General features: G+C 35.3%; 1 protein-coding gene across 1 annotated transcript in view; it reads left to right on the top strand.

Moving 5' to 3' along the window:
* LOC120412454 (slowpoke-binding protein-like) overlaps positions 1-23,896 on the top strand; it is a 141,199-nt gene that overhangs the window by 26,088 nt on the left and 91,215 nt on the right. Inside the window, exons 2-3 of the mRNA XM_039572923.2 lie at positions 7,481-7,569; positions 11,831-11,907. Of these exons, the coding sequence (XP_039428857.1) occupies positions 7,513-7,569; positions 11,831-11,907 (134 nt within the window). The 5' untranslated portion in view covers positions 7,481-7,512. The remainder of the gene's footprint in view (positions 1-7,480; positions 7,570-11,830; positions 11,908-23,896) is intronic.

The raw sequence follows: 23,896 nt of genomic DNA, 5'->3' as shown, positions 1-23,896 counted from the left end.
ACTTATTTAACATTCTCCTAGTGGAAAATTGTCCAAAAAACCCGAAAATGCATTCCGTTTTCCGATTCAAAATCATGTTCATTGAGAAAATCATGACACTTTGAGAAGTTTTAAATAATGACTTTCATCAACATTTTCTTAATTATAGTTAACTAACTACTTAAACATTTCAAAATTTTATGCAAAGTTCTTCTTGAGGTACTTTGAACACTTCCCTACCACGGTCAGTATGATTCTGACCCATTCCGTACGTATTTTATTTGTACTCTTCATTTTGCAGAAAAATCGCAAACCTATCAAAGTCACCCCGGCTATCAAAGTCACCCCGTTTTACGGTACACGGGAAAAAATTGGCAGATTTTTTTATCAACTTTTTGCCTTCCTCACTGAGGTAAGGCTATAATCCTGCTCTGAAAATGAACTTTTTATTAAAAGCTCCTAGACCCACCTTCATGTATACATATCGACTCAGAATCGAAAACTGAACAAATGTCTGTGTGTGTGTATGTGTGTGTGTATGTATGTATGTGACCAAAATTCTCACTGAGTTTTCTCAGCACTGGTTGAACCGATTTTGATCGAACCAGTTGCATTCGACTTGGTTTATGGTCCCATACATCGCTATTGAATTGTTTGAAGTTTCGATAAGTAGTTCAAAAGTTATGTATAAAAACGTGTTTTCGCAAATATCCGGATCTCAATTATATGCACGTAAACGATGTCCAGATCCATCATCCGACCCATCGTTGGTTAGGTAATTGAGAGGCCTTTCCAATGAGTTCAAAACATTGAAGATCTGGCAACCCTGTCTCGAGTTATGACCACTTAAGTGATATTTATGTACTTTTTTGAAGTCGGATCTCACTTAAATGTATGTAAACTATGTCCGGATCCATCATCCGACCCATCGTTGGTTAGGTAATTGAAAGGCCTTTCCAATGAGTCCAAAACATTGAAGATCTGGCAACCCTGTCTCGAGTTATGACCACTTAAGTGATATTTATGTACTTTTTTAAAGCCGCATCTCACCTAAATGTATGTAAACTATGTTCGGAACCATCGTCCGACTTATCGTTGGTTAGGAAATTGAGAGGCATTTCCAATGAGTTCAAAACATTGAAGATCTGGCAACCCTATCTTGAGTTATGACCACTTAAGTGATATTTATGTACTTTTTTGAAGCCGGATCTCACCTAAATGTATGTAAACTATGTCCGGATCCATCATCCGACCCATCGTTGGTTAGGTAATTGAAAGGCCTTTCCAACGAGTCCAAAACATTGAAGATCTGGCAACCCTGTCTCGAGTTTGACCACTTAAGTGATATTTATGTACTTTTTTGAAGCCGGATCTCACCTAAATGTATGTAAACTATGTCCGGATCCATCATCCGACCCATCGTTGGTTAGGTAATTGAAAGGCCTTTCCAATGTGTCCAAAACATTGAAGATCTGGCAACCCTGTCTCGAGTTATGACCACTTAAGTGATATTTATGTACTTTTTTAAAGCCGGATCTCACCTAAATGTATGTAAACTATGTCCGGATCCATCATCCGACCCATCGTTGGTTAGGTAATTGAAAGGCCTTTCCAATAAGTTCAAAACATTGAAGATCTGGCAACCCTGTCTCGAGTTATGACCACTTAAGTGATATTTATGCACTTTTTTGAAGTCGGATCTCACTTAAATGAATGTAAACTATGTCCGGATCCATCATCCGACCCATCGTTGGTTAGGTAATTGAAAGGCCTTTCCAATGTGTCCAAAACATTGAAGATCTGGCAACCCTGTCTCGAGTTATGACCACTTAAGTGATATTTATGTACTTTTTTGAAGCCGGATCTCACCTAAATGTATGTAAACTATGTTCGGAACCATCGTCCGACCCATCGTTGGTTAGGAAATTGAGAGGCATTTCCAATGAGTTCAAAACATTGAAGATCTGGCAACCCTATTTTGAGTTATGACCACTTAAGTGATATTTATGTACTTTTTTGAAGCCGGATCTCACCTAAATGTATGTAAACTATGTCCGGATCCATCATCCGACCCATCGTTGGTTAGGTAATTGAAAGGCCTTTCCAACGAGTCCAAAACATTGAAGATCTGGCAACCCTGTCTCGAGTTATGACCACTTAAGTGATATTTATGTACTTTTTTGAAGCCGGATCTCACCTAAATGTATGTAAACTATGTCCGGATCCATCATCCAACCCATCGTTGGTTAGGTAATTGAAAGGCCTTTCCAATGTGTCCAAAACATTGAAGATCTGGCAACCCTGTCTCGAGTTATGACCACTTAAGTGATATTTATGTACTTTTTTGAAGCCGGATCTCACCTAAATGTATGTAAACTATGTTCGGAACCATCGTCCGACCCATCGTTGGTTAGGAAATTGAGAGGCATTTCCAATGAGTTCAAAACATTGAAGATCTGGCAACCCTATTTTGAGTTATGACCACTTAAGTGATATTTATGTACTTTTTTGAAGCCGGATCTCACCTAAATGTATGTAAACTATGTCCGGATCCATCATCCGACCCATCGTTGGTTAGGTAATTGAAAGGCCTTTCCAACGAGTCCAAAACATTGAAGATCTGGCAACCCTGTCTCGAGTTATGACCACTTAAGTGATATTTATGTACTTTTTTGAAGCCGGATCTCACCTAAATGTATGTAAACTATGTCCGGATCCATCATCCAACCCATCGTTGGTTAGGTAATTGAAAGGCCTTTCCAATGTGTCCAAAACATTGAAGATCTGGCAACCCTGTCTCGAGTTATGACCACTTAAGTGATATTTATGTACTTTTTTGAAGCCGGATCTCACCTAAATGTATGTAAACTATGTCCGGATCCATCATCCGACCCATCGTTGGTTAGGTAATTGAAAGGCCTTTCCAACGAGTCCAAAACATTGAAGATCTGGCAACCCTGTCTCGAGTTATGACCACTTAAGCGATATTTATGTACTTTTTTAAAGCCGGATCTCACCTAAATGTATGTAAACTATGTTCGGAACCATCGTCCGACCCATCGTTGGTTAGGAAATTGAGAGGCATTTCCAATGAGTTCAAAACATTGAAGATCTGGCAACCCTATCTTGAGTTATGACCACTTAAGTGATATTTATGTACTTTTTTGAAGCCGGATCTCACCTAAATGTATGTAAACTATGTCCGGATCCATCATCCGACCCATCGTTGGTTAGGTAATTGAAAGGCCTTTCCAACGAGTCCAAAACATTGAAGATCTGGCAACCCTGTCTCGAGTTTGACCACTTAAGTGATATTTATGTACTTTTTTGAAGCCGGATCTCACCTAAATGTATGTAAACTATGTTCGGAACCATCGTCCGACCCATCGTTGGTTAGGAAATTGAGAGGCATTTCCAATGAGTTCAAAACATTGAAGATCTGGCAACCCTGTCTCGAGTTATGACCACTTAAGTGATATTTATGTACTTTTTTGAAGCCGGATCTCACCTAAATGTATGTAAACTATGTCCGGATCCATCATCCGACCCATCGTTGGTTAGGTAATTGAAAGGCCTTTCCAACGAGTCCAAAACATTGAAGATCTGGCAACCCTGTCTCGAGTTATGACCACTTAAGTGATATTTATGTACTTTTTTGAAGCCGGATCTCACCTAAATGTATGTAAACTATGTCCGGATCCATCATCCAACCCATCGTTGGTTAGGTAATTGAAAGGCCTTTCCAATGTGTCCAAAACATTGAAGATCTGGCAACCCTGTCTCGAGTTATGACCACTTAAGTGATATTTATGTACTTTTTTGAAGCCGGATCTCACCTAAATGTATGTAAACTATGTTCGGAACCATCGTCCGACCCATCGTTGGTTAGGAAATTGAGAGGCATTTCCAATGAGTTCAAAACATTGAAGATCTGGCAACCCTATTTTGAGTTATGACCACTTAAGTGATATTTATGTACTTTTTTGAAGCCGGATCTCACCTAAATGTATGTAAACTATGTCCGGATCCATCATCCGATCCATCGTTGGTTAGGTAATTGAAAGGCCTTTCCAACGAGTCCAAAACATTGAAGATCTGGCAACCCTGTCTCGAGTTATGACCACTTAAGTGATATTTATGTACTTTTTTGAAGCCGGATCTCACCTAAATGTATGTAAACTATGTCCGGATCCATCATCCAACCCATCGTTGGTTAGGTAATTGAAAGGCCTTTCCAATGTGTCCAAAACATTGAAGATCTGGCAACCCTGTCTCGAGTTATGACCACTTAAGTGATATTTATGTACTTTTTTGAAGCCGGATCTCACCTAAATGTATGTAAACTATGTTCGGAACCATCGTCCGACCCATCGTTGGTTAGAAAATTGAGAGGCATTTCCAATGAGTTCAAAACATTGAAGATCTGGCAACCCTATCTTGAGTTATGACCACTTAAGTGATATTTATGTACTTTTTTGAAGCCGGATCTCACCTAAATGTATGTAAACTATGTTCGGAACCATCGTCCGACCCATCGTTGGTTAGGAAATTGAGAGGCATTTCCAATGAGTTCAAAACATTGAAGATCTGGCAACCCTATTTTGAGTTATGACCACTTAAGTGATATTTATGTACTTTTTTGAAGCCGGATCTCACCTAAATGTATGTAAACTATGTCCGGATCCATCATCCGACCCATCGTTGGTTAGGTAATTGAAAGGCCTTTCCAACGAGTCCAAAACATTGAAGATCTGGCAACCCTGTCTCGAGTTATGACCACTTAAGTGATATTTATGTACTTTTTTGAAGCCGGATCTCACCTAAATGTATGTAAACTATGTCCGGATCCATCATCCAACCCATCGTTGGTTAGGTAATTGAAAGGCCTTTCCAATGTGTCCAAAACATTGAAGATCTGGCAACCCTGTCTCGAGTTATGACCACTTAAGTGATATTTATGTACTTTTTTGAAGCCGGATCTCACCTAAATGTATGTAAACTATGTTCGGAACCATCGTCCGACCCATCGTTGGTTAGGAAATTGAGAGGCATTTCCAATGAGTTCAAAACATTGAAGATCTGGCAACCCTATTTTGAGTTATGACCACTTAAGTGATATTTATGTACTTTTTTGAAGCCGGATCTCACCTAAATGTATGTAAACTATGTCCGGATCCATCATCCGACCCATCGTTGGTTAGGTAATTGAAAGGCCTTTCCAACGAGTCCAAAACATTGAAGATCTGGCAACCCTGTCTCGAGTTATGACCACTTAAGTGATATTTATGTACTTTTTTGAAGCCGGATCTCACCTAAATGTATGTAAACTATGTCCGGATCCATCATCCAACCCATCGTTGGTTAGGTAATTGAAAGGCCTTTCCAATGTGTCCAAAACATTGAAGATCTGGCAACCCTGTCTCGAGTTATGACCACTTAAGTGATATTTATGTACTTTTTTGAAGCCGGATCTCACCTAAATGTATGTAAACTATGTTCGGAACCATCGTCCGACCCATCGTTGGTTAGAAAATTGAGAGGCATTTCCAATGAGTTCAAAACATTGAAGATCTGGCAACCCTATCTTGAGTTATGACCACTTAAGTGATATTTATGTACTTTTTTGAAGCCGGATCTCACCTAAATGTATGTAAACTATGTCCGGATCCATCATCCGACCCATCGTTGGTTAGGTAATTGAAAGGCCTTTCCAACGAGTCCAAAACATTGAAGATCTGACAACCCTGTCTCGAGTTATTACCACATGAGTTATATCTGTGTTTTTTTCTGGAACTAAAAAAAGCTGAAATGTGTGTCCAAACCACTCATATTACCCATTTTTGGTAAAAAGTGAGGAAGGCATTAACCACATAGGTGGATTAGGTTAGTTTTTTCACTAAAACTCAATTTCCCAAAATACGTATTTTTTTTTATTTTCGAGATATTTTGATATGTTTTAGGGGACAAAAATCCTCAACTTTTGAGCCATAGAGAAACATGGTCTGCCGCCGAGCTATGAATTTTTGTAAAAAAAACAGTGATTTTTGGAGAAAAAAAATCGAAGTTTCATGCAATTATTTTTTAATGCAAAATTGAATTTGCAATCGAAAAGTACTTTACAGATTTTTTTATAAAGGGCTCCGTTTTCAAGATATAGCCACCGAAAGTTTGATTTTAGCGAAATATTTGCAGTTTTTCGATTTTTAAAAATAGTGACCATAAGTGACGATTTATAAAAATATTTTTGCTATAAAATTGTCAAAGAGGCATTGGAGATAAGACCTCGGATTGCTGAGATAGAGCGACTTTAAGAAAAAGAAACACGAAAATTGAAGTTTTCTTAATCTCACCAAAACAACCCATAATTTTCTAATGACGATATCTCAGCAACTAATGGTCCGATTTTCAATGTTAATACATGAAACATTTGTGGAATTTTCCGATCTTTTTGAAAAAAATATTTTTTTTAAATCAAGACTAACATTTTAAAAGGGCCAAATATTGAATATTACGCCCATTTAAAATGCTAGTCTAGAATTAAAAAAATTAAAATATTTTTTTCGAAAAGATCGGAAAATTTCACAAATGTTTCATGTATTAACATTGAAAATCGGACCATTAGTTGCTGAGATATCGTCATTAGAAAATGGTGGGTTGTTTTCGTGTTTCTTTTTTTTTAAAGCGGCTCTATCTCAGCAAACAAATTGTGCACGAATTGCAAATTTAAAATATTTCATTTTTTTCTGAAAACACGGCGTGATTTTTTGATGTCAAAATCGGGAAATCTGAAAAAGTTATTTTTAGGCAAAAACTACTTATATTTGTGTGGGAGAACCATCAATAAACATCGTTATCTCTTCAACTTTAAGGGTGTAATTTAAAGGAATATTCAAAAATCACGGAATAAATCAAATAGATGACTTTTTGACTCTCAAAAAATATGGATTTACGATAAAAGGCATTACTTGCTTTGAAAGTAAATTAAATTTTGAGTAGAAGCAGGTTAATTAATGTTTTTAAAGAATTTTGAGACCAAAAATATGAAATTGAATTTGGGCGTTGCCAAAATCCGAAATATAATAAAAAAAATTATGGCATTCTATAGTCATATTTTTTCGATTTTTATGTATTCCACAATTTTTATTTTTACAAAAAAAATTAAAACGAAATGGTTATTTTGCGAAATGCATTTTTTTTTAATTTTTTTTTTTGATGAAAATTCGAATGACATTTTTTTCTGAGGGGTCCTTAGCAATACCCTATACTCTAAGTCGATAAGAAAATCCGTTCTCAATAGCATTTTTTATATAGTATAGTTATACAAAAAATAAGTTTAAAAAAATACTCATTTTTGTGAGAATTGCTTCTTACCAAAAAATATAAATCAGTCAGCGACCAAAATATTTACAATCGTAGCTGGTTGGGGTGGACTAACCAAACAATCATCCGTTTGCTGTACCTTTAAAAAACTAACCATACTTTCCCTTGTATCCTTCTGCAGGTCACCGTGACTTTGAGCTAGTGTGAGAGGAAATGAAAGTAGATTTGCACCCCAACAGTAACAACACCTCGTCGCCACACTTCTGGATTGTAAGTATTGATGTTAATTGACCGCCATGAGTTTGCTTCATCAACTCAGAAACAAAACAGAGAAAAACCCTCACAAAACAACAACTTTTTTCCTCTCCCCCCCCGTGGGCACGTGTCACCAGCAATAAAAACCAAAGAAACTAAACGTTCCAGAGTGTCGTCAATCCTTATTTGTCACAATTAGTGTGATTTATTAGCATTGACGTTACCTTCTTGTTTGCCCGCTGCGACTTGGAACGATTCTTTCGCTTCTGTTGTTTTTGCAGTAAAATTCAGACGACAGATACCGGCAATCAGCACGGGAAAATAACACTCTCTGAAGATCTGGTTGTCGGGAGCGACTTAATCCCACTCCCACCACCATCAACGGAGAGCAATAAATTTTTATTATCCTATTCCTAAGTAAAAGATTATTTTTATGATGTCATTCGGAGGTTGATCTTGTTGGTAGCGGTTTAGGTAGCAGACAACAAAGTTAATTGGCTTCATCGATACAGCTTCTTTTGGAGCCACGATATCTACATTGTAATTATTTGAAAATTTGTTGGATGCTTTCCCCTATTCCACGGACAGCACATTGTAACAAATGTATTCCAAGTATCAGTGTCACTCGCAGCATGTAGTGCATAATCTCTGCAAACCATGTTAAACCAGGCCAACCCAGCTCGTTACAGCTTCAGTGACATGCATTCCACATCTCGAGAACTGTCTCGTGTGACTTTCTCCCATATCCATTTGCATAATTTTTACTCGCAAAAAAGTTGGAGCACTGCACCATGCAGCGACATGTAACCTTCCCGTAAAATCCACTTCCACTCAAAAGAGAAAGATAGTTTTTATCATAAACCAGCCAGCTAACCGCAGTTGTCATCAGCATCACCACCTCGATTCGGTGGCGTCGCGACGCCCGTTAGCGTCATCATTTCCGACTTACACTCTTGCATTGTAACCTAGTTTAGCACCCGGAAAACTGCGAACGAATCTAATAAACAATAAACCATCGCCGCGCCGCGTCTTACGGTTTGGCAAGTTTCCATGAAAATTGCACAAAGCTGGCAATGAAAATGGAAACAAACCTTCGGTGAATTTCAAGGTTTGTGGAAATAACTGGTTTGAAAATCACAAACTAGAAACTGCTGCTGCAAGCTAGTTACGACCCTGGAATTTTGCTGTTGCAAAAAAAGGAGCAAATCTCTCTGGTTCAGACACGCGAAAACCACCGCCGGCGTCGTTGTCGTTGTCATGGATTGCGCTCCTTGGTGATGCAGCAGAGCGAGTAAATACGGAATTTGGCAGTGCATAAATATGTGAACCGAGCAAAAATGTTGCGGGGAAATTTGGATCCATATGATGATTTGAGGTTTCTACAAAATCAACTAAATCTGATAAAAAACTTTAATTTTAAAACAGTGTTCCATTAATTGTAAAGAATAACATTAGAGATAAAGTACTACTAAAGTACTTAATTGGAATTTAATGTACGCAATAAACTTTTCAAACTTGTCACCAATTTCATGCAACCAGTTTTAGGAAACCCGAGCAGACGAAAATCATAAATAATTTTATGATACTTATAACATGATTTGTAATTCAACGTTGTGTTTTTTTGTTATTGTAATAACAGAGTAATAACACTTTCAGTTATTTTTCGAACAAATCTTTGTATGGGCCAATTTTGAAAAGAACCTTTTAATCAAAACAAAGGCTAATCCCGGGCAGACGGTCATAACAAAATTCATGCCATTTCGATAACAAAAACTGTTAAAATAATAGAAATTGTTATGGAATCTTCTTAAAAAAATATTTTTTGCATAAAGGTTTAATAACAGTTTATGTTATCATAACAAAAATTGTTATTGGTCTGATATTGGTTGAAAGCCAAAAATATTTTGAAATAACATTTTTTGTTATGGAAGAATAACTCCAACTGTTATTGGGATGATCGGATTAGCTGTTAAAATAAAAAAATAATAATAACAAAGAATTGTTCGAAGAAGAACTTAAAGTGTTATTAGTCTGTTATTACAATAACAATCCAATAACAAAAAAATCATAACAATGAATAACAAATCTTGTTATAGATAACATAAAATGTTATTGGCCTAGTATTTTCAAATATCAAAAAAAAAAACAAAATATTCCCAAGTTATTTCCGTCTGCTCGGGATCTGGATTAAATTTTCAAGGGTTCTTTGTAGGAAACCCATTGCACATAGATTACCGTCAGTGAGTCTATGGAGTGAGATTGGGTCAAAATATTTTTTTACGGATTTTACCATTTCTCAAGTTTTTCTCAATGAAACTTAATTATGTGAAAAGGATAGTGTAGGGGATGAGATGACCTAGCTGAAAAAAATCTCGTTCCTAGAACAAAACCTGTCATTTCGACAGCTGTCTAAAGCTGAGGTACGTTTTAGGCCAAAAATGAACTCTCAAAAAATCAAATTTTTAATATTTTTGTTGGAATTGCTCGAAAATTACCCAAATGTTTGAAAATCTCTTCATCAAACAATGTAGCGAGTCAATAAACACTGTTGGCTGACTAGTTCTTTATACTTTTGATCCGGATCTCAATCATATAGTGTAAACGATGTCCGGATCCATCATCCGACCCATCGTTGGTTAGGTAATTGAAAGGGATTTCCAATGAGTCCAAAACATTGAAGATCTGGCAACCCTGTCTCGAGTTATTAACACTTAAGTGATATTTATGTACTTTTTTGAAGCCGGATCCCACTTAAATGTATGTAAACGATGTCCGGATCCATCATCCGACCCATCGTAGGTTAGGCAATTTAAAGGGCTTTCCAATGAGTCCAAAACATTGAAGATCTGGCAACCCTGTCTCGAGTTATTACCACATAAGTGATATTTATGTACTTTTTTGAATCCGGATCTCACTTAAATGTATGTAAACGATGTCCGGATCCATCATCCGACCCATCGTTGGTTAGATAATTGAAAGGGCTTTCCAATGAGTCAAAAACATTGAAGATCTGGCAACCCTGTCTCGTGTTATTACCACTTCAGTGAAATTTATGTACTTTTTGAAGCCGGATCTCACTTAAATGCATGTAAACTATGTCCGGATCCATCATCCGACCCATCGTTGATTAGGCAATTGAAAGGGCTTTCCAAAGAGTCCAAAACATTGAAAATCTGGCAACCCTGTCTCGAGTTATTACCACTTAAGTGATATTTATGTACTTTTTTAAAGCCGGATCTCACCTAAATGTATGTAAACTATGTCCGGATCCATCATCCGACCCATCGTTGGTTAGGTAATTGAGAGGCCTTTTCAATGAGTCCAAAACATTGAAGATCTGGCAACCCTGTCTCGAGTTATTACCACATAAGTTATATCTGTGTTCTTTTTTTCTGGATCTAAAAAATTCTGAAATGTGTGTCGAAACCACTCATATTACCCATTTTTGGTAAAAAGTGAGGAAGGCATCAACCACATAGGTGGATTAAGTTAGTTTTTTTTTAAAAACATGCTAAAAATGCTTTTTGAATTGATTTTTTTTGAAAAAATATTAGTTTTTTACCTAGCGAAACATTTTATTTTTTAATATTTTCAAAATGCACAGAATTTACAAGCAAAATGATTCTGATTATGTCACGGCATTGGTACTAAGACTTTTTAAATATTTACTCAGCGTTTTGTATGATTACCCCTCAAATTAGTATTAAGATTTGTATCGATGAAAGAAAATTAAAATGCTTATCGGCCATGCCAAACGCTTGAGTTAAGATTAACATACACAGTGTATTACAGTATTATATGTGTGTATATTTAACTTTGATATTTGCCAAAATCACTCAATTTTTTTAATATTGACATTGTTCTAGTCTGTTATCGAAAAATAAATGAATGTTTAACAATTACCTTTTCTTTTTTTACCAGAAGCTGCAAACAAAGGAATTAAAGAAAAAATCATGAAAAAATTGCCATAAAATGTTATAATGCGAGTTTTGGTCCAGATTGTATAATTGCACATTTCACTTTTGAACGACCGGCTCTAATTTGAATTCATCTTCAAATAACTTAATTCACTACCCTGCAGCTGTGCAGTGCAGCTCACCCCAGAAACAAAGACATTTCATCTCCACAATTTTCATCACATTTCCATAATTCTGGTCCTGGGAAAACTTTCCCCTCAAAACTCAATGTTCCCGGAACAAGAAAAATCTGCACACGCTGGGAAAACTTCCGTCCTACATAATTCCTTTGCTTTTCTCTTTATTTCTTTTCCTTCCAGGGTGCCCTCTGGTGTACATTCGGTGTCATCATATTTGGTGCAGTGGCTGTAATTTCATGTTGGATAAAAAGATGCAGGTAACTACTACTGTAATACTAGCTCCAGCCCTAGCTCCCCTCGTTGTTTTACACAATAAACAACAACAAACCCGAAATTATGTGGCGTGCGCGCGCGGGATTTGCTCGTTTCCGCAAATGTTTGTTTTTCCGCGAAATAATACGCTCTAGACTAATGCGCCGCTGCCTGCTCTGGAGCTATTTTTAGGATGTCGCTGAAAACTGCTGAAAACTGCTGCAAATAAAAGCCGTGCTGCTAGTGAAGTGATATTTTTGTGAGTGTAAACATGCTGAGGTTTTGTTCTTGCGTGACGTTGACGCTAACCGTGAAGATTGTGAGTAATTTAGTGAGTGTGTTTAGTGAACAGCTGGAGATGTTGGCACTATAAATATAGAGATTTGCTCGTGATGTATTCGTAACCCCTTAACCAACGTAGGAACCCGTTTCGTCCTACGCCGATAAAGAGCGTGAAAATTTATCACAAAATTCTTAACAAAAGCGAGAAAATGCCAGCGATTTTCCCCGCGACACTCACACAGATTTCCACAGTCAGTCTAGTCAGCACTATAGTGCCGTTGTAGTGCCACTACTAACCGTAAAGTGAGTTATATGACCTCGTTCGAGAGCTTCGCTAAGTTGCAATCTGCTGCTGCTGCTTGATCCTGCTGACTGCTTTTGGTCGAGCTTTTCCGGGTGTTAGAAGAGGACAACAGTATCGAAGCTCGTTTCGGTGATAAATTCATACATTGACGATAGAGAGTGAAATCTGCTTGACTTTGTCTGCTGCTTTTAGTGGAATACAAATCCAACAGAAAAAAAACGAAGCACAGTAAACGAATACTCGAATTCGAATTGATTGCGAATTCGTGACTGGTGCCTTGCCTTGCTGCCAGATTGGTATCCAGTGGAGCGTAAATTCTAAATTGGACCAGAGATTTGGAATTGCTGTGGTGGTGGTGGCGATGGTGACCCAGTTTAGGGGCGCAAACTTGTGATACTGACTAGAATAATCACCTTCTTTATGGCGATTGCTCCATGGTAGCATCTGGGATGTGCTCCACTGTGATTCACTTAGTTAGGGGATTTCGTTGGGTTTATTGAGCTGTTCATTCGGATTTGAGGAGTAAATTTCAGGTTTTGAGGCCGCAACCAAAATACTGTGCAAAACTGAACAAGATGATTTTTTTTAGTGATACATGAAAACTGCCTCTTTTCGCATAAATGTCCTTTAAAAATATGTTTTCAAAAACTGTTACAATGGAATATTTTTTTTCTAATCCTATCTAAATTTTCAACAATTATAACCCATAAGATCTGATTCATAAAACTAAGGCTTAAATTGCTTTGAAAATATAGTTGAACTGTAGAATTTTTATCAAACTTCTCCAAAAAATCAATCTGCTGATGATTTTTTTTGTGAATTACCTTGATAAAATCGCTTAAAATCGCTTAAAAGATGTTCCGCCGAATAATCAAGATGATGATTTATTTAGATTCCTTTTATCGCTCTTTCGTGCACGAGAGAGGAGAGCCATGCTCCCTTCGGATTTTTTCTCTTGATGATGATTATTCCATCGTTGATCATTACTAAAAAAACACTTATCCCACGCAGACGGAAGAACACTCATAACAATACACACATTTGACATAAAAGTAACACTGTTAAAAAAACGAAATAAAATAAATATTGAAACTGGACATGAAAGTGGGTTATGCGTTAATTATTCCCTCGTTTTGTCAATTATTTAGAAAATTATTTCAAGAATATTGCATTTTTTCAAGAATTTCAATTCCTAGAAACTTTGCTTTTTGTTTGTTTAACTGTATCCACATGTTAAATCTTTGTTTTTTTATTATTTTAAATTTTTCAATAAAATCTTATGAAAGTTTACATGAAAATATTAGTATTTTTATTAGTTTTGTTATCAATGCTCAGATTTTGATCAAACGAATTAATTTATTTTAAATGATGAAATCACAGCAAACTTTGTGAATATGAAATAATTAATTAAACCATTAGAATGGACAAACAATTGTAGATTGTGATTGTAGATCACTATTTGGATAATGGATAGTATTTTATCAGTTTTTCTTCGAAAACTCACTTTATTGAATCATATTTTCATGTTATTTAATTACAATTTGACTACCTATTTTTTAAAGTATTCTACCTAACCAAATTTAGATGATTCGAATTTGGTATATTCAAGATTAAATTAATTGTGCTTATCTAAAAAATCTGCCTTTTCAGAGTAGAGGAAGTAAAAAAAGCTTTTCAACCTATTCTCGCCCCTTTTGCAGTTTGCTGCTATTCAAACAACACTTTCAAATACATCAACAATAAAGAGTATTATTCGAAACAATCAAAACTCTTAATTGATGCTGTAATTCATGATCAAAGTTCTGATAAGCCGATATTAGAAATGGGCCGAAAAAGGGATCATTTCCCAAATCTAAGATTTTTCTGAAGCCTCATGATTTTTTTATGAAGTTTGATGATTAAGCTCGTGGATCTTGGATTTTTTCAGCGTAAAAAATTATTAAGCCTAATATTTTCTTATTTTTTATGACAGATATTTTTATTGCTGCTTGATTTTCAATGAATATATTGATAAGACAGATTAAAAAATAAAAATAATTTAAACAAGATTCAAAAGACAGGCAAATTGTTTATTGCTGTTGAAACAAGATAAAACTTGTTTTGCAATGCCTAATAAGTCATTTTTACGAATTTCACTAATTTTTTTTTTGGTTCTATTCGGTTGATAATTTCTTATTAAGCACAATCGTACGATACTCAAAAGAACAAAACAATTAGAAACGATTTTCTTTTAGTATCACGTTACAAATTGGTGAAAAAAAAATTAAAAAATGTTGCAGAATAATTAAAAATATATTATACGACATAGTTTCGTAAAATTTGATATTTTGGAATTACGGTCCCAATGAAAATAGTACTTTTTGAGCGTGGAAAATCAATAAGCCAACTTACCATGTACAACTCGAGTCTTTTTCTGACATTTTTTTTTTTTCAAATATATCGAAAAGTTAAATTTTTTAACTCTCTTTTTAAATGGTGACAACAAAAATCGGACGATTTCATGCATTTTGGGAGCCATTTCAACTTTTTGGAACCCTTATTATTGAATATTTGACCCTTTTGAAAAGTTAGTCTTGATTACAAAATTATCAAAACGTTTTTTTGCAATTCCGTCGTGAAACTACTTACTTTTCCTGTCATTCTTGAACGACGAAATAGCCTACTTTTCTATACCAAAAATAACTGAATCGAATAGCAACACTTTTCAAAATAAATGCTGAAAAGTTCTACTTTTCAGCACTCAAATGGGTGCTGAAAAGTTGAAGTTTTCAGCACTTGTTTAGAAAAGTAACACTTTTCAAAAAAAAATTTGATTAAAACGATTTATTGACAAAATACATGAAAATTTGACATACAATTTCACTCAGTGTGTGTTTTTTGGAATTGCAAAAAATGTTGTATGGAACTCGTTGCAAAACTTGATTTTTTCAGCACTCTTCGTATTTATCCAACTCGGTGAACCTCGTTGGATAAATGTACGACTCGTGCTGAAAAAAAATCCTCTTTTTGCAACTTGTTGCATAAACTACTATTTCGAAAAGAAAAAAAATCACTATAGTTTAACTCTTGGGTTTTGAGGGGCTGTTTGGGTGAGACTTAAAATTTTTCGATTTCACATTTCATCACTGAAAAAAAACTGAAGTAAAAAAAAATGTGAGTGCAATTTTTTTTCAAAAAAAAAAGAATTTCATCAAATAAATCATAACACTGTGGCAAAAAAAATGCAATGGTTTTTTATGGTTAAAAAGTTGGCAAAAAAAACTAAGAAAAAATAATAAAATATTCGAAAAAGTTGATAAAAAATAGGCCAAAAAATATCCGTGTACCGTTATTTTCTGAGTAGCCCTCATCAATGTCTCCAGAGTTTTTTTTTTTTTTTTTTGAAAGGGTCCAATAAACCAAATTTTTATTTTTTGCTTTTTGGGTGTTTTTAATACTCAAGGCGGTTTCAAAAACACCCAAATAGCAAAAACTTGAAATTTGGTTAATTGGACCTTTTAAAAAAAACTCCAGATCTATAACTTTGCCAAAGACACCAAACCGATCAGAAAATTCCTTCAAGAGATACAGATTTTCGAATAATTACTCACCATTTTTGTATGCACAGTTGTCAAAATTGTATGGAGCCTTATACTCGAAAATATAAATTTTTATTTTTTTCCATTTCCGGATTGGGAAAGATTTCTGGAGATTTTTTTTAAAGGTCCAAATTTCCAGTTTTTGCTTTTTGGGTGTTTTTGAAACCGCCTTGAGTCAGGAGTATTAAAAAACACCCAAAAATCAAAAACTGAAAATTTGGTTTATGGGACCTTTTCAAAAAAAATCCAGACTTGCTCAAAAGAAATCCGTTTGAAATCAAAGAGTTGAAGTTGTCCCCGAAACGGTGCCTAATCCCATATAAAATTTTCAATAGAGCGAAACCGTAGATGTAAACAAACAGTCTTTCCCACTTTCTCTAGTGACAGTTAACGCTGACTAAGAAAGGGTTAAGCTGCTTGATTACATCTACGAATTCGCCCTAATGAAAAGTTAATTTTGTTAGAAGATTTTTGATTCATTAACTTCTACAGTGAGTCAAATATTTGTCCGTACCCCCCGTACGGAAAATGTTTGTGATATAAAAGTACATAAAATTCGACTAAAGTGCCATGTTTTATACATCAATCGACGCGGCAGAATGTCCTCTTTAAGACACTGTCATTGGATTTGCAAAAAACTTTTTCTTAAAAAATACAAAAATAGTTTACTGAAAAAAGTCAAATAAAGAGGTCAAATAATTGTCCGTACCCCTAATAAAAGTACAAAATCTAATCGATTTAAGTGAATTCATTTATGAAATGTTGTTTCTGTGTCAAATACTAGTACCTCTAGCCAGTTTGTGACAACTTTGAACTTGTGATAACTTTGTTTAGTTAGTTTATATTAAAAATTGGATTAAATTTAGTTTTTTATGTAAAACTTATCAAAATATTAGTTTATGAACAACTATTTTTATAAAATTGCTATTTTATGTTGTAAGAGTCTCTATTCAACAAGTTTTAACAATATTTGTTCGAAATATACATTGTTTTCATCTGTTTTATTGACATTTTTCGACCAAAAATACTGTTTCGGAACAATACCGTTAAACAATCCGGATTGTCCCGGAACCGGTTTAACCCCTCGGAGGGAAATTTTGTGGTGGTCAGATAGAGGACAAAAAAACCCACCTCTTGCAATTTAAAGCATCCAATTTCGTCCACTACAGCCCGATTACGAGTCCCTAGTCTGAAATTTGAAATTTTCAAATTCCCCGAGCAAAACATTCTGTCCCAGGACGGTACAGAAATTCTCAGTACGGAAAGTGAAAATTTCAAATTTCAGACTAGGGACTCGTAATCGGGCTGTAGTGGACGAAATTGGATGCTTTAAATTGCAAGAGGTGGGTTTTTTTGTCCTCTATCTGACCACCACAAAATTTCCCTCCGAGGGGTTAAACCGGTTCCGGGACAATCCGGATTGTTTAACGGTATTGTTCCGAAACAGTATTTTTGGTCGAAAAATGTCAATAAAAAAGATGAAAACAATGTATATTTCGAACAAATATTGTTAAAACTTGTTGAATAGAGACTCTTACAACATAAAATAGCAATTTTATAAAAATAGTTGTTTATAAACTAATTTTTTGATAAGTTTTACATAAAAAACTAAATTCATTCAAATTTTTAATATAAACTAACTAAACAAAGTTATCACAAGTTCAAAGTTGTCACAAACTGGCTAGAGGTACTAGTATTTGACACAGAAACAACATTTCATAAATAAATTCACTTAAATCGATCAGATTTTGCACTTTTACAAGGGGTACGGACAATTATTTGACCTCTTTATTTGACTTTTTTCAGTAAACTATTTTTGTATTTTTTAAGAAAAAGTTTTTTGCAAATCCAATGACAGTGTCTTAAAGAGGACATTCTGCCGCGTCGATTGATGTATAAAACATGGCACTTTAGTCGAATTTTATGTACTTTTATATCACAAACATTTTCCGTACAGGGGGGTACGGACAAATATTTGACTCACTGTATGTATTTTCCCTCCATTATGACTCCGAAGTTATTATACATGTTGACGTAGTCCATGTCCGCCCACGGACCGCCAAATCAAATTAATTTCCCAAATTGAACGCGGGAGGAACTTCCGGAAGGAACCAATTGCTGCCAGCGCTCACCCAAAAAACACTCAAGAGTGACATTTTGAAGAAAACTTCAAAGTGTGACGGACAGTCGCTTTTCTGTCTGTTAGCTGCTTCCCAGCGCCTACTGCCATCAAACCACTCGACCAAATTACGAAAATTGATAAATAAAGCGCTTTTGTTGTTGTTGGTGTGCCTTTTTTTCTCTTGTTCCACCCACCATGGGCGTGGGCGTGCTCCAGGCAAATGAGCAGGAAAATTGCGTGCGGTGAACTTTCACCTTTAATTTCCGGAGAGTATCTCCTTTCAGAAGGGGGCTTGGGGTTTAAAAGCGTACGCGTAGGAGTGGCGTGTTTGTTGCGGGGGTTACGAATCTCAAAAAATTCAATTTAGTTGATCGAATTTCATCGCCGTTGTGGTGGAGGTTGAGAAGTGAAGGGGGCTGGAGGAAAACTCATCAATAACTGTCTGGCTGTTGTCAGCTTTGTTCCTACTGAATGGGTTTTAATGTAATTAGAATTCCACTTGAACGTTTTTCGATTGACGGTGGCACCAGCATCAGGGATCAACTTTCAGTGGGAGTGATCGTAAATAAATATTAATTTTAATTGTTATGATCCGTGTGGGAGGGCCGATTTAAACGAAATTTTGCGACAAAACTATTTCCCGTGGAATGGTTCTTGCTAGATAACACGCTCACCCTGTGACACCATAATTTTAAGCTTTTGCATTTGATTATTCATAACAGCGCAGTGCAGTGAGTCTGTTAAGTTTCAGTTAAGCCCCGTTCCAAGAGTGCAATCAAATCTACATTTCACCGTTCATCAGAGAACACACTGATGAGTTGACAGTTTTACGGGTAGGAATTTTTAATGTCCTCTGTTTGCGTTTTGTTCCGTGCTCCAAGCCAAGAAGATGACGTGGGTTGAACGCTGCCTTTAGGGCGCTTACCTTCCGTATTACTTCACCTTGGTGCGGTTTATGCATATCGTATGAGCTCGTCATCGTCCTGATGCATCAACTCTGTGAGAGTGGAGGTTGAGAAACGGATGCAAATGAATTATGCAGTGCCCTTTTTTTTCTTCCATAGCCCTAGTTTTGATGGTATAGTTTATGGACGAACCCTTCGTGTGTGTCAGAGTGAAATGTGAGGTACAGAGTAACTGCTGCTCCCTTTTGCAAGTAACTAAGTGACAATGCAGATTTCAACCGAGGCTGCCAACAAGGAGGTCATAACATGCCCGTAAGGCGAAAATTCATCGAGCTAAGCAACGGGCAGGAATTCTACGTGAACTGCAAAAGCAAAAGCGAATTGCAAAATTCAACCATGCATAACAATTTAAAAAATCTCGAATACTTCAATTTCAAAATTCATGGAATAACCCACAAATTTCTCAAAAAATATTTGGATTCCTGTCACTCCATAAACTCCGCCTACCGATTGCATTGAAATATTTTTTTATGAATTTCATCTAATTATGACATAATGTTCACAAACTAAACAAACAAACGGTGCTCATTGTGTGAAAGAAAATTAAATCCAGAAATTCAGGAGAAAAAGTATTTTCAAAAAACACTACACCCGAATCACGGTTAGTTTTTATTTTTTTATTTTTCATATCAAGAGTTTTTTTATTAAAATATATGGTCCAATAAACTTTTTTTTTGTGTTTTTAAAACCGTCTTGAGCAAAGGGTATTCAAAAACACCCAATAAGCAAAATCTGATTTTTTTTTAATTGAACTATTAAAAAAAACTAACTCCAGATATGTATAAGGGAATTAATCTGGTATGGGTCATTCCAGCTGAAGCGGAACAGCATTTGAAAATTACCCTCTCCGATCCTGCTCAAATTTTACAGGGCTGTTGATACTATCGAAACATGCAAGAATCTCGAATTTCATCCAAATCGGACCACCCCTTCCATTTTTGTACCTCCCCAAAAAATCGACTTTTTGGCGATTTTTGAGCGAAACCCCTTTTTTCAAACGGCGATAGCTCAGGAACCACAAATCTTAGAAGGTTGGTCTTAGACTCAATTTTGAAGGAAATTGGACGTAGAATCCATTTCCGAGATCAAAATTTTGAATAATTTATTTTGTCTACCTGTATTGCGCAATTGAAAACTTTAAACGGCCGTATCTCAAAACACCCCATCTTATTTTTTTTATTTGACCTCACCATCGTGTTCCCCGGCCAATTTTACATAAGAATCACTTATCGACAGAAAGGAATATGTTTCGTTCCAGAGATATCGAATTTTAAAGTTTTGAGACTTTGAGATTACCTACATTAGCTTCATTCGCCGCATTTGCTAGAAGCACCCATGAGCGTTGTTCAATAACTGCTACCTGATCATTTATTGGAATAAGATTTCATCCCAAATAATCATTAGCATATTGGGCAAAATTAACTGTATAACACTGTAGGCATCTGGCGTTAAATCGCAAATGTTTATCCGCTTAAAAAAATGAGATGAATTTCTGTGCTAACCCACAGGATAGAGCAATAACGACACACAGTACAGGGCAGAATTGGATTCCGATGCAGCGAGCAGAAAAATGCAATTGATCTTGTAAGTAACACTGAACAATAAGTACACGATGATATATGATGAAAATATGAATTAAAATGAATAAAATTTGTTGATACGTTGTATTCTCGTGAAGAACAATCACAAGGAGTAGGAAAAGGATTTCTGGAAGGTATAAAACTGAAATATGTAAGAAAATCACAAAGTTCAGCTAGTTCCCAAAATTTATTAGCGATGATTTAGACACCGTCCGAACAATAATATTTTTTTTTCTTTCTATCATTTCGGATTCTTGGAACACAATAAGACTGCTAAATGTACCTTGACCAAAATCATCCATTAATTAAATGGAGCAACAATATAAAAATCGATTTAATATGATCCATCTTTTGAACCATAAAGCAGATTTTGGGGTTTTTGCTGAATGGCACTATTTTGCTACCGCTCATGACAAAGGCCCTAGTCATGGCCTCGGGGGTACTCTAAAACGGTTAGCAACTCGTAAAAAATGGTACATACGAAATAACCCAATAAATATTCCTTGAACAAAAAAAAATGATTGATTAAGATAAGATATTAGCTGTTTCAAAATTGCGTGGAATTATAAAAATAAAAAATAAATTAATCATTTTCCACAACACCAGGTAGTAATTATTGAATAGCGTTCCTGAGTGCTTCTAGTATATGCGGCGAATGAAGCTATTGTAGGTAATCTCAAATTCTCAAAACTTTAAAATTCGATATCTCTGGAACGAAACATATTCCTTTCTGTCGATAAGTGATTCTTATGTAAAATTGGCCGGGGGACACGATGGTGAGGTCAAATAAAAAAAATAAGATGGGGTGTTTTGAGATACGGCCGTTTAAAGTTTTCAACTGCGCAATACAGGTAGACAAAATAAATTATTCAAAACTGTGATCTCGGAAATGGATTCTACGTCCAATTTCCTTCAAAATTGAGTCTAAGACCAACCTTCTAAGATTTGTGGTTCCTGAGCTATCGCCGTTTGAAAATAGGGGTTTCGCTCAAAAATCGCCAAAAAGTCGATTTTTTGGGGAGCTACAAAAATGGAGGGGGTGGTCCGATTTGGATGAAATTCGGGATTCTTGCATGTTTCGATAGTATCAACAGCCCTGCCAAATTTGAGGAGGATCGGAGAGGGTAATTTTCAAATTTGCACTTTTTCGTGCACAGTTGAGATGGAATGACCCGTATCTAAATTAATTATGCAAAAAAAAGAAAATGTTTAAAAAAAAACTTCAAAAATTTGTTTGGGATGGAGCTTTGCAACCTAAAATGACTTTGAAAAAAGGTGGAGTGCAACGATTTCAATTAAAGAAAAATAATTTCGAATTTATAAATAATTTCTTCTTCTGCGGAAAATATTTAGAAAAATACAAAAGAACTACACAATTTAAAAAAAAACTAGAATTCTCATAAAAATGCCTTTACACTATTACAGTTATGCTAATGTACAAAGTTGATCAAAAATTAATAAATTTCTGAATTTAAGCTTTTCCGGACTTGTGATCCAAAATTGGTAAAAAAAAATAATTTAAAGGTTGCCCAGTTTAAAAACAATGCAAAAACATGAGCATGAGCATGAGCATGAGAGATCACCCATGGTTACTAAAAACAATGCAAAAACAAACGATAAACAGTGTACCTATTCAATATAAATTAAAATCGAATGATCAAGTTTTTTTTTCAGTGAAACTGAAGTGATTCCAGATTTTTTGGCCACATAGCAAGTTTAAAAAAAAATCTCTTGTCGTGAATGATGCATTAATTTCTTTTCATGTCCCTTTTCTCTCGTATTTTTAATTGATAAGGGACTTAAAATTGGAAAAACATTCAAATTTAAATAAAATCTTCAGCAACCCGAGCAGACGGAAATAACTTGGCAATAACAATATTTGATATTTGAAAATACTACGCCAACAACATTTTATGTTATTTATAACAAGATTTGTTATTCTTCGTTATGATTTTTTTGTTATTTGATTGTTATTGTAATAACAGGCTAATAACATTTTTAGTTTGTCTTCGAACAAATCTTTGTTATTATTTTTTGTTATTTTAACAACTAATCCGATCATCCCAATAACAGTTGGCGGTATTCTTCCATAACAAAAAATGTTATTCCAAAGTTGTTTTGGCATTCAAATAATATCAGACCAATAACAAATTGCGTTATGATAACATAAACTGTTATTAAACCTTTATGCAAACATTCTAAAAATATGATAAATTTTTAAAACTTCAAAACTTTTCATACTGAAAAAATCCTCATTTAAAAAATGTGAAGAAAATCGACTACAATTAAAAAAGTCTATGTTTTACATTAAAAATTCGAACCAATAGTTTTAATTTTCGGAGGATGAATCTCAACAACAATGTCATACAAAGAAAAAATACCTTAAAATGCCTGCAATTTAGGCACTTTATCAAAAAATATGGTAATTTTCGGTTGAAAATTTGATTTAACAGCTAAAATTGTTTCTGGAAATTTTGCTTCATTTTCCAAAAATCATTGCTTTGGTACCTGATTTTGCACCATCCTAAACTTCTAAAGTTGAGTATCATCAGTGATCTCCAATGTCAATATTATTTGCTTTATTAATTTGGATTCGTTTTGCTTGCCAAAAATATACCGTTTAGAATTAATGAAAAAAAAGTTATCCTCTTATAAATGATTAATATTTTGCCACTTGTAAGCACAATAAAATCTACTTATTATGTACAAAAAAAACATTTTATGACACTTTGAGACTGATTCAATTTCAATTTGCATAAGAAACACGATCGATCAACTCCCACAGAATCGCCCAGCTCGGCGAAAATTGAATACATTGTATCACACTTTGGGTGGGCGGGGGAGGGATATGATGCAATCAAGAAGAAAATCGACGCTTTGTTGCACTTTTGTTGCCTTGTCTGTTCCGTTCCCTTCCGACCAAGGGCTTTTTCCAGCTCGTACCATTGCCGTACTTGTACTATTGCTGAAGCGGCCTGGCTGTGGCCGATGCACCATGATTTATGCAACGGGGTTTTTTCCACACTCAAGTTCTGCCCTTATCGGCCTTCTGTTGTGACTGCTGAGGTGTAATTATTGATTTTATGAAGTAAATAATCTGTTATGGTTCTGTGGAACTGAATGTAAACCACTTTCAGAACACAACGTGAGCACATGTTTTCTC

The sequence above is a fragment of the Culex pipiens genome, chromosome 2 (genome assembly GCF_016801865.2).
Source record: "Culex pipiens pallens isolate TS chromosome 2, TS_CPP_V2, whole genome shotgun sequence".
NCBI classification, from domain to species: Eukaryota; Metazoa; Arthropoda; class Insecta; order Diptera; family Culicidae; genus Culex; species Culex pipiens.
The sequence above is the reverse complement of the archived record's forward strand: the minus strand, read 5'-3'. Positions and strand labels throughout refer to the sequence as shown.